At 39.7% G+C, this 11,663-nt stretch overlaps 1 protein-coding gene across 1 annotated transcript; it reads right to left on the bottom strand.

Moving 5' to 3' along the window:
• Positions 1 to 204: 204 nt before the first annotated feature.
• Positions 205 to 10,776, bottom strand: ZNF839 (zinc finger protein 839). The gene is made up of 7 exons (XM_009871157.1): positions 9,880 to 10,776; positions 7,640 to 7,891; positions 6,753 to 6,845; positions 6,254 to 6,406; positions 4,435 to 4,575; positions 3,320 to 3,458; positions 205 to 1,567 (listed from the first exon to the last, which is right to left on the bottom strand). Exons 1-7 carry the CDS (start codon positions 10,774 to 10,776, stop codon positions 579 to 581), a joined length of 2,664 nt encoding a protein of 887 aa, XP_009869459.1. The 3' UTR covers positions 205 to 578.
• Positions 10,777 to 11,663: the final 887 nt, after the last annotated feature.

Consider the following 11,663-nt stretch of genomic DNA (forward strand, 5'->3'; position numbering starts at 1 on the left):
TTTGTCTCTAACACAGTGGATGCTTATTTAAGTAAGGATCAGCTAGGCTGTCACATTTTTCCCAGAATGCACAGTGTGTATTATATTTAAAACTGCCCCTTTTTCCAGGCAGATTTGTGCACATCAAGTCTTGATGCTAGTAAGTATTCAGCCTAGCTTTAAGAAAGTGATAGAACAAAATGCTATCTCAATGGCACATTTTTAATACAGTTTTTATTTTACCCATATACAACTTGCTAGTACACAGCACATCACTGCTGAACAGCAGTACAACTTACTGCATTTTTAGATGGCTAGAGAGAAAAGGAATTATATAACAAAAGGGCATAGTGCAACAGTTTTAGGGTTGACAGATTTCTGCTTTCCACCCACCCCCAACATATAAAGCAAATAAAACGTTAATTCTAGAATTTTTGGTTGCAATGCTGCTAGATTTATATAAACATAAGTTATAAAAAGTACAGGGCATAGAAACAGTTTACAAATAAGTTAAATTTCAATTATTTCTATATTCACATTAGAAAAATATACATTTATAGTCAGTCTTTTCCAGAAGAAAGCATATACAGTTTTCTAATTTATGGCTCCAATTCACCTTGCGAGAGCAAAATGTCTTCACTTTGGCCATCTGCTTCCATTGCCAGAAGTGCTTCCACGGTTTCCAAAGGTATCCCCTCAGGTGTGCGAATGTGCATTGTGGTACCGTTGGAATCGGTTACAATAACGATGCCTTCTGCCTGAGACAAAACAGCAGTATCTGGATGAGACAGGAAAATTCCATCTGAAGTCTGAATAAAAATCTGTTCGTGTCCCTGAGACAAAAATTCATGGCTCTCATCAGTAATCTCAAAGGCTACAGTTCCATCTACAGTAACTGTATTCTCCAGCTCGTGTTGTTCCTCTGTCCCACAAGAAAATGCATTCACATTTTTGAAAGAGTTTTCGTGGCTCACGTGAGCAGAGAGGCAGGCATCCTGGACAGGGCTCTGGTGCAACTCGGCCTGAACACCATGTGGGTAGCTCACTGGCACGTTTGTTGAAAAAACCTTCTCAAGTTCCTGCATCTTGTCAGTCATATCAGTATTATGAAGTTGTTCAGAATGTTCTTTAATTGCAAAATTCCGGTTTTCTTCTTGCAGTTGTTGATATTTTTGATTGTGACCTTTCTCCTCACTTGTTGGTAAGCGACTGCTCTGACCGCCCATTGTGTTCTCTGACGCAGAGCCGTGAAGTTCAGGAGCTGACAGCCCAGCTGCCGTGTTCTCGCTCACAAAGCACGCCTGAACTAGTTCAGGTGAGCCCTCTGCTCCACCAGGCAACACAACTTCAGTGTGGAGCAGAGACGCATTACCTGCCAGATCTGGTCCCTGGACGTTCACGGGTTGGGAATACTCTATCCTCATTTTCAGAGTCTGGGAGAAGGTACCTGAATTTTCAGCATTGATTCTAACTCCCGAATCAGGAAGTGAATTATGTTCCTCTGCTGTCAGGAGCGTACTTCTAGTTGTGCAGCAAGTGGGATGCCTATCTTCTGAAAGCAGGGTATCTCCATTTAATGGAATAAAACCTGAAAAAGGGAAAGAAATATCATCTTGTTGGGCAATCTAATAATAGTCCATGTCCAAAAAATTGTTTTTCAGCAATAATTTTGGAGGAAAAGCTAGACTGCTTTCCTGCTTTCTTCCCCCAAATTAGCAAACCCAATGAACCTTACAGGAGTTTCACAGCACTTCCCAATGAGAAAACCAGTATAAAAACACTTGAGGAATTTTTTCCTAGTGAAATATTATTGAATATTTCCAAATCAAGGGACTTGACATTAAAAGCAGCATTGTTATCAGTCCTTGAAACAACCTGGGCTGAAAGGCACAGTCAGTTTTTTCCATCTGGCATACAGCCGGTAACATTAAAAGATAAGGAGTATACCAGGCACAAAGTTGTCAGCTGCTCATCCCCATTACCATCAGTAACTTGATAGAAGCACTTAAATTTGATAAAATTTCTGTTGATAATCAAGCTCATCCTGGACTCAGGCATGTCATAAAGTTACTACATATCTAATTAGCTGTGCTAACAGCCCCAGGAGCACTTCTGTCCTGGGACACAAAAGGTAAAAACCACTATAAATTTAGTGTGTTTTACCAGTTATTTGACCCAGTAGGTAGTTGAACAATACCTACTAAGCTGCAGTAGCATGAGCTGTCAGTGTTTATTACTGAAGATCAAAAGAAACAAGTTGTTTCAGGGTTTCTTTTTGTTATGAAAGACCTCACCACTCATCAAAGGCGGCTTAACACTGCAGAAGGGACCATTTTAACTTTTTGTGTTGTAGACTAGCAAAAGCCCTACTAGTAGGTGTGAGTGAAACAAAATTTTAATAACTCATAGCCTGGAAGAAAATCATAGCACAACAAGAAATAAGCATGGTCATGCAGAGAGCCTTTCAGAGAAAGGAAAAAAAGCTGAAGGGGAAACTAAAAAAAAACCTACCGTTGAAAGAAAGAGGCACGAAAGGCAAAAGCAATGCAACTTAGGGCAACGCCAAAAAAGGTATTTACAAAGCAAGAGGATGGCACCGATACGCACACCCTACAGGAGATGGGCAAGGGCTGGAATTTTTCATAACAGTGATCGTAACACCTCTGAATTACCGCAACCCTTTTGCACAAAAGACATGGAGTTCTGGGGACCCACCTCACCCTTCTAGACCACTGCTACCCTGCCAGTCTGAGGGGGAATAAGGACAAATAAAGGATAAAAAGAAAGGCAACCATCCAAAGACTGCTGCAAAACAGTGCCTCAATTCCAAACTTCAGGTCCCACATCTGCCCTGAGATACAGGACAGCCTGCACCCGCTCTTGCTCCCCACCCAGGGCCCACAGAGCTCTGATGATTCTGCTACTGCAGCCTGCTGGGGCAAAGAGGAAGGACACACATGCTGCTTCCTCTTCCTCTGCTCTCCCACTACTGACACAGAGGTCGTGCACCATCTCCACTAGAAGGGGCAGACAGGGTGGACAGGAAGCCTTCAGAAGTCCGCAGTGAGGGACAGCACTTTTCACACAGTGCTGCAGTAGCATCAACGTCTGGGTTATCATGCATTCAGAATTGAGCTACTGCTGTGATCTGCATCATTCATAACTTTCCCCATCCCCCCCCCATGAGGCCTTCCCAGTTAAGCAGCTGCTTTTGAAGGACTTGGGAAGCAAGTTTAAGAAATGAAACCTTAAGACAAAAAACACAGTAGCTTGAAGAACAAAAGAGATTTGTTCAGCTCCTCCACGAACAGAACAGAATTGGAAAATCTGAAGAGGTTACCATCTTTTTCAAACAGTGTACACAGATTCCCAGTCTTTTCTTTCACTTCATCTTGACTGGCATAAGCATTATTCATATTCTCCATTACGTCTTCTACCTTGGTCCTTTTGGCTGGTGGCAACAGTTCCTCCCCTGAGCTCTGTCAATACAAGAGATAATTAACTGGCTGCCACCATAACCACCGACAGCATTGGAAAAGATCACAAACTGACCGTGGGCACTTCATGGCAGTGAGCTGATCCTCTTATTGGAAACAGGATTTTACACTAAAGGTCTTCCTAAAAGGTGAGGATTTAAACATAGCCCTCACACTTTGCCAAAATGCCACCAATCGCTTTTGATATTTGGTTGAAACAATCTGCCTCTGCTTCAACATCAAAGCTTCTCTCTGAGCCTTTGTGATACGCTGTACAGCACAAAACCTGCTAGAAGTGCTCTCTCCAACCTCAGTAAAGGGCTGCAAGAATCCTGCCCAGTGTTGTTTGGTTACTGAAGAAAGACTGATCAGCTCTTTAAATTCTACCACAGGTAGAAAATGGAAAAGCATTAGCCTTACTGATCCACCACCAGAAGCATCTCTGTTAAATAAATAACAGCTAAGGAGAAAGACCACAGAAATGTGACTTCAAAGAAGAGGAAACAGGGCTCCCTAGTACAGCTGTTAACAGACTTAATGTGGTCAACTGACTTGTTAGCGAGAAAAGAACTGCACCTCTACCAACCACCAATTAGCAAAGCAACCAATCCTCCAACACCTGAGCCTGCTACAGCTTAGCCCATTTACTCCAACACAACTTTTTAGAATCTCAGGATCTTTTCCACTGCAAAGGCTCCATTTCCTAGCACCTCAACAAAATTCTTCCTTGCATCATGAGATTACCTGTACACGTTTGAGATTCTCCCAAATGCTACCAAGTGGTGTCTTTAGTGTGCTAGTTCATACGCTCTGCTATGATACCGCAGTACAGTACTTCTTTAACACCAAACACTCTGAAAGCCTTACTTTAACACAAGTCAGATATCACTAGTATGATTTCGTAAGGAATAATTATCTGTTTTAACAAGTTTTAATTTGTCTTAGTCTCAGTTTTAATTTTCACAAAGGTATTCCATACCTCAGCTGACCGTTTTTGTCCCAGTATCTCCACAGGCACTTGCTCACTAACCATTTTAGTTATACATTGTGAACAAGCGTCTACACCTTGCGTCTTCCATTCTCCAACGAGTATTTCTGTAATTCCTAGTGATTCAGCAACCTTTAAAAACAGTTATAAGGGAAAAAAAAGTGACAGTTAGCCTCTCTAAGCTGAATGCATAAATACTGAAATACTGATTCATTTTCTTAAAACTGCACTAGAACTACACAGGCTCTAATCTGACAATCAATCATCACAGCTCAATGAAGTTTTAGACTCCCATGCTTTCTGCTAGCCTCCCTAGTAACAGAACGTGACCTTCATTTGAAGGTGAACATTAACATGCAAACGCAAAAGAATTAGGAGTGCAACAGTTATATATAGACTCCAGAGAGAGTTACCAAGAGCAGAGTTTAATAAAAAACACTGTCAAGGCTCTCCCATTATTTAAAAAATATTTAAGTCTTCCTGTTTAAGAGTATCTCTTAATAGTTAAGCATTCTCCCCATGTCATTCCATTCCTCTGCTGCTTCATCCTTTTGTAGTAGATGTGCTACTGTGCAACTTCTCAAGGCTGGCTTGATTTTTTTGGTTTGTTTTGTGGGCCCTTTTTTGTTGTCTTCATTTAGTTTGTCTTAAAGGGCATAATTCCATACTAAGAATGCACATTAACACTGAAGAGAAGCAAGAAAGAGGTTCCATTTTGGGAATGCCAGTATCGACAGCATCCCTTTTTACTTAGTGCAACTTTTTTCTCCAAAGGGAAACAGCAGTGTTAATTATAAAATAGCAAAATAAGCAAGCAGTAATTCTAGGAAGTTTTCAGTATGTATAGTGAACAGCAAGATTTATTCTGAAAAATAATATTGACTCCTGCTTACAGTCCATACAGGACTTCATTTTTTAAATCAGGATTATCATAAGAACAAAAATCTTATCTCCACCACCCCTACTCTGAATTTTCCAGTACACTCCCCTCTCATAGTAGCTGCAAGTTCAGTGCTTATGTACCTTAATGAGCATGCTGTTTAGAAAATGTGTTGGAGGTAGTATACAAAATAGTATTTTCACTACTGGAAACAGAGAAGGGAAAACCAAAAATATGTAATGTACAAAGAGCTGGTTTATTCTAAGCTAGGGGAACACAGATTGAAAAGGATCCATAAGGATAAACAGATTCATGTTGAAAAAACAAAACAAAAAGATATCCACAGAAAACTAAACCTACATTGTCTTTCTAGATATAGCTGCATAAGCAATGAATCTGAAGAATCACTAACAGCTTGCAGTTTTATTAATGTGTTCTCTACCTTCCGTATTTGTTAGTACAACTGTGAACTGCACAGAGGCATTCAGTTTGTCCTCATTTTGCAATGAAACCACTTATCCCTTTATATCAAGGCCATTCATTTTAAAAATAGATCCCTCCTTCCTAATCAAACATCAAGATGGACTTTTATTAGGAGTTAAAGCACAATACACATTGCAGTAACGTGCAGCTTCATACTACCCTAGATGTGCAAGACAAATATCAGCACTGCTAGAATTTTATTTAATATTTCTAGCTCTATCTACTGCATAAGCTAGAACTGTAGTTTTTATTACAGATTTCTTTTTCTCTCATCGGTTAGCCATTGCACTTTTTACAATAGTATATATTTCTGTTCATCAAAAAACATGTTTTCTTCAATAAACTTTACCAGCATAATGAAACTGATCAGACAAAAATAAAGGATTTATAAATAAAACAAAATGAACAAACAAGAAAATCACAGTACCAATCAGAATGCTTTATTACCTTAGCATCTTTTATTTCAACAGGCTGCTGGCAACTCAGCAAACCAGAATTACTGAGGTGATCATAAGCCATTTTCTTTACCATATTATGCAAGTTTTCAAATTCCCTATACACATCCGGGAAGTAAGCTTTGGCTGGATACCCTTTTTCAACCTATGAATAAGAGAAAAAAAAAGCATTTATTTCTCCCTCTCTATATTTTAAAAAAAAAAAAGATGAAATTAAAATCTTTTAGTTTGTTTTGTTGACCACTTTAAAATAGAAACATTCCAGTCAAGAGATTATGGAATCTTCAGAAATGCCACTGAACCAGGCAGCAAAAAGGCAGGCTTTCAATCAAGAGACCTACCAGCGTTCTGCCTGCGTTAAGACTGATGTGTGGCACATTTACATTCTGCACAATCCTAACTTAGGAAATTCAGGATACATCTCTAAAAGAATCTTTTTATGAGTACTAAAATAATTTAACATTTTTACATTAAAAAGAAAAACAGCTCACCTTCATCAACAGAAATTCATATACTGTAACAAGCTTTGTAAGACGTGGAAGAGCCAGCTCCACCAAGTCTTCGTTATCGCACTGTTGTATTAGCTGTCGAAAGCCAGAATGAGTTTATTAGAGCAAAGTAGCCTAATGAGGTTATGCATCCCACATTCAGAACGTAAAATATGGCTACTTTTGTTGAAAGATGCTATGTGCTTAAGCAGCTTTGAGAACAGATGCAAACATAACACCAAAAAAATGAGATACATTAGAAAACCTCTAAACAGTTACTATCCATACACAGACAAAACTCAGTCCCACAAGTACTGTCAATTCATAGAAAGAAGAGCAGTATCAGTAGATTTTGTAGTCATAAAGGATCTTCCACAACACACAGGAAACAAACAAAAAACTGTGTTAGCTGCACAGGGTTTTAATCCCCACTCTATCTTCCCCGCCAAGCATGTATTTTGGTTTTTTTTTTCTTCTTTTTTGATGTTGCCCAGTTTCAGTTCGGCTTATTTCTTTTTATTGTGTTGGAAGAGATATATAATACTAGCTAGTAAAACTTTCCTTCCCCAGAAAAAGGATAGCGAGAGTACATCTACACATCAAAAGTCCCTTTCCAGACTGTTTCCATCTTCCCTTTGACCAGTGTTCTGCTAGAAGTATTTTTGCCTTAAATGACAACTTAATGTTTTCTTCTTAGAAGATGTTTTAGGCTTTCATCTTGTCAGTACACAAGGATGTAAAAAAAAAAATTAACTCTAATAAATAAATAAATGAATGAAATCTTTTTGAAAATGATTCCTTGAAAAGAAGTGATCCAAAATGAGGGGGAGTGGGAAGAAAAGAGGGCAAGGAGAAGATACTTGTGAAGGAATTGCAGAAGAGAACCATACCTCTTTTAACCTAGCTTTTCTTCTGAATACATTGTGTTCTGCTGACACACTACTAAGTGACTTTGAAGGGGACTGACCAGGTCTGCTAAGCCTTCCAGAGCACCTAGATCTTCCACCCATCCGTGGTCGACCACGTCTCTTTGGTCGTCTGGGTCTTCCAGGTCCTTTAGGAGTTACAGGTCCTTGGTGGCCTGAACTTGTTTCATTTTGTTGTTCTGCCAACAGGTGTCTGCCTTCTGCAGACTTGCAAGTCTTAATTTAAAAAAAAAAAAAAAAAAGGTATTTATTCACCATTTTAAACAGGGTTTTTAAACAGTTCTATAATTAAATTCTTCATCTATGCAAACAATAAATAGCATATTAAATAAATGTAAAGCTGTATAACTGCAAGGAAAGTTGTGGAATAAACCCAACACATTGGTAAGACTGCTACTTCTGCACCACATCTATACCATTGTTTGCAAAGTTAGCATTTTTGACAAAACACAGAGATTAAGGGAATATAAGAGCTGGTTTGTGTCAGTGAACTACATTTAATACTTCTGAAGTAAAACATAGCCTCTTCAAATAAAGAGGCTGTAGAAATAAATCTTCATTAGCAATCAAACACACCCAAAAAATACCCTTGGGTTTTGCTGGAACTACATCAAAACATGAAGGCTTTATACGAAAAGCTCTCAACAGTCGTGAATGGACACAAGCCCAGTAGCTAAAAATTAAAGTATAATCCAGTTTCCACGTTTCAAAAATCCTTCGTCTGCCATAAGAACACAGCTAAGAAGTAGCTTCTGTTATAAAACCACATGGCAGAGTTGAAGCTACATTTTCTATTTTTAAGTTATCATTGTGATTTCAATGCAAATCTTTTTTACTGATCAAAGCAGTGATTTCTTACTCAACATGTCTTGTCTTCCCCTCCAAGCTAGAATTTCTAAGAATGCCTCGGTATTTTTTGGGAGATGGGTTTACAATAGTACTGAGGTATATCAGGCTCCTTTCCATGATCAGTATGTTCTCATCCCAACGCTCAGTAGCTCCCTACTATTCTAGTGATTAGGAAAGTTCTAAAAAGGGCAAACGTACATCAGTTCTACCCAGGGATTAAATTACTAAATTAGTTCTAAAAATTACATAAAGACTAGGTTGAGAATGGAGATCTTGATTGCCTTCCTGTCTGTGTCAATGTACCAATTTTAATAACCCTGCAATTCTTTCTAGAAAGCCATTTACGTGGCCAAAAACTGTAACAAATCAATGAGTCAATGTACAGATTTGTAGAATCTGTATTTGCTAGTTAGCAGTAGCAGTCAGGAGTTGTATTACACATGAGGCTGTCTGAAATTCTTCTAAATTCCCATCATCCTGGGTAAAATAAATGCCGCACGGGGAACTAACAACTATATAATACAGAGAGCAGATTTCAGTATTCTGCAGTTCTCAGATTCTCAACATTTTCCACAGATGACAGAGAAGATGACAGTATGGATGGGGGAGGTTTGTTTGCTGCACTGGCAGCAAATTTTCACGTAAATTTTCACGCTTCCTAGAACAGCTTCACATTTACAAATAAAAGTAAAAAATGGACATTGCTACATCTGAGAGTATTTTTTCCTAGACACCAACTGCATCAGCTCTTGCTGCAAGATGTTAAGAGTCATTTTAATATTAGAAGAGAAACTCGACTTTGAAGTGACCAGCTTGTAGCATCACAGAAAAAAAGAACTGCAGCTGAAGTAGCTTCCAACACAGAGAATCAAGTTTCACCAAAGTGTTTGCTTTGCAAGGGAAGCTAAGCCACACTTCAGCCACCTGCTTTAGGAAACACTGTTGGATTCCAAACAAGTGTCATCACAGAAAAATCTCTACTTCAGGAACAGAAATTGATAGAGCAGATGATGCCTTGCTGCCTATCGTGCTACAGGCTGTAACTGAACAATGCTGTGTTCTTATCCAAATGCAGAGAATAACACGACTCACGCAGACAAGATTTTTTTCAAGCTGAAAACTGTAGAAAACCAGTAACAAATGCTCAGGGAGCATTTTGTTTGTGTGCCTCTGCGAGAACACTATTCCTGCAGCATTGCAAGAGACCACAATATGCTTTTTAAAGCACTTCAATGGAAAATTTGTTTAATTTAGTATATTGGTTGATTTTTATGAGCAGTACGAGGCAATGCAGCTACAGAACGGCCATTCAACTTTGCATAGCACTGACAGCTTTTCCAAGTAACACACTTTACCTGTTCTCCAGCCTTTGAATCAACAGTTTCTTCCAGACTGGTAGCTAGTGCATTTTCATTATTTAAAGTGACAGCAACTGAATCCAAGTGTCCTGGACTCTTAATTTCCTCTCTTATTCCACAGGCACTGTCCACAAACATACTTCCATTGGGCTTATTTAAAGGTATTTTTTGAGGTAAAGACTCCAGCTGTCCATGGCCTGGGTTAAGTTTATAATGTCTTGCTAATCCTCCTTTTCCTATATAGGACTTCTCACAAGTCTGGCATTTAAACATTTTGGGTTTTAGATTATAATTTGAGGAACTGAATAACACATCCTTTCCCTTCACCTTTCCTTCTTCATCATCTTCTATGCTCAGCTCGGAATAGTCATCAGAATCAGACTGATGACCATCAGCCAAGTCTTCCATTTTAATGAATTTATAATCTTTAGCTTTGTATTTTGGGGGGCGTGAAATCCGTCCAGAACGAGTTTTCACTTTCAAGGATTTTTTTAACTTGTCATCTTTGTGGGTTTTTTCACGGCATGGTATCAGAGTATTTGCTGAACTGGCTGCAACCGTGGCAATATTTGGAGACCTCATAGCCCGTGTAGCTGTGGCCCGTGTAGCTTTCTGTCCATTTAGCACCTTAGATGTGGGATTCTTGTTCACAGACACTGATCCATGAGATGGTAGAGGTCTCTGCATAAGCAACTGGACTGGAGACTCAGAAGAACTATGCAGGAATAGTTGCTGCTGCTGCTCAGTTCCTGTAACAGGCTGTATCCTAATTATCTGGGGATTAATAATGCCAAGTCCTGGTATGCTAGAATTTCTACCAAACGACTGACTCAGCGTTGTAGTTTTGGACTGGATTGGTGCCAATGGTGGCATTGGCCTTTCAGTTTCCTTCATCTGTCCTGGCTGAACTTGGACACAAATGGCTTCCAGCTGCTTTTGTGGAAAAAAGGAAGAGTTGGGATTACACAAATACAGTGTTTACAAACAATACTTATCAAGATGATACATGCACGCCCTTAAAGCAAAGCATGAAGAACCAATGCACATCATGAGTTTTTCATTTTAATGCATCAAAGCACAGATTTAACATCAAAGCACAGATTCCCTTCCTTCAAGCTACAGGCTTTGCCTGCACATTTACTGATGTGACTGCTGTTCAACTAAAGCATGCAAAGCTTGCTCTTAAGCCATGTCACAGCTTTGCTTCCCCACTAGCAGGCCTGTTCCAGAAGAGCAGAGTCAATGCCCTCACCTGGGCAGATTCGTAACCTTCAGCAAACCGAACGCAGGAGAACTATGGTCTGCTAGGGATGCAGGCCACACGCCGGATCCAGGATAAACGCTCAGCTCAGAAAAAACTTGGTGTGTGTATTACCGTTCATCATATTACCGGTTCATTACTGGTGTGTATCACTTTTCATCTCCCTCATACTCTCTCCTCCTCATCCGAATTCCTGCCTCAGCTTGTATCAATCACTTGGCAACCCCTGCACCTCAAAACGTGGGCTGAGAGCCCTGGTACTGCCGCCTTCCATAGGACGGGCATGCGTTACCTACCTGTGTATCGCCACTTGACCGCTGTGAAACACTCTCCTAAGCTGCTTTAACCGCACCTGAGTCAGCCCAAAATACTGACCGCGGCAGCTCGCACCTACATTCAGACACAGATTTTTCCAAACCACGCTGAAAGTTCTGTCTTTCAGCCGCAAAACTCGAGTCTACACCCAAAGGCAGGTGAGACTGGGAAAGAAGGCAAAAAAAGAAAAAAAACAAAGTCAAAA

Source organism: Apaloderma vittatum, unplaced genomic scaffold (assembly GCF_000703405.1).
Source record: "Apaloderma vittatum isolate BGI_N311 unplaced genomic scaffold, ASM70340v1 Scaffold45236, whole genome shotgun sequence".
NCBI lineage: Eukaryota > Metazoa > Chordata > Aves > Trogoniformes > Trogonidae > Apaloderma > Apaloderma vittatum.

Bases quoted from the DNA above. Each gene is read 5' to 3' on its own strand.
- ZNF839 (XM_009871157.1), bottom strand. From the start codon at position 10,776: ATGAAGGAAACTGAAAGGCCAATGCCACCATTGGCACCAATCCAGTCC. The intron at 6,407-6,752 runs GTGAGCTGTTTT...TCTTATTCATAG, and splicing joins ATGAATTTCTGTTGATGAAG to GTTGAAAAAGGGTATCCAGC. The intron at 3,459-4,434 runs GTATGGAATACC...TTGTATTGACAG, and splicing joins GACAAAAACGGTCAGCTGAG to AGCTCAGGGGAGGAACTGTT.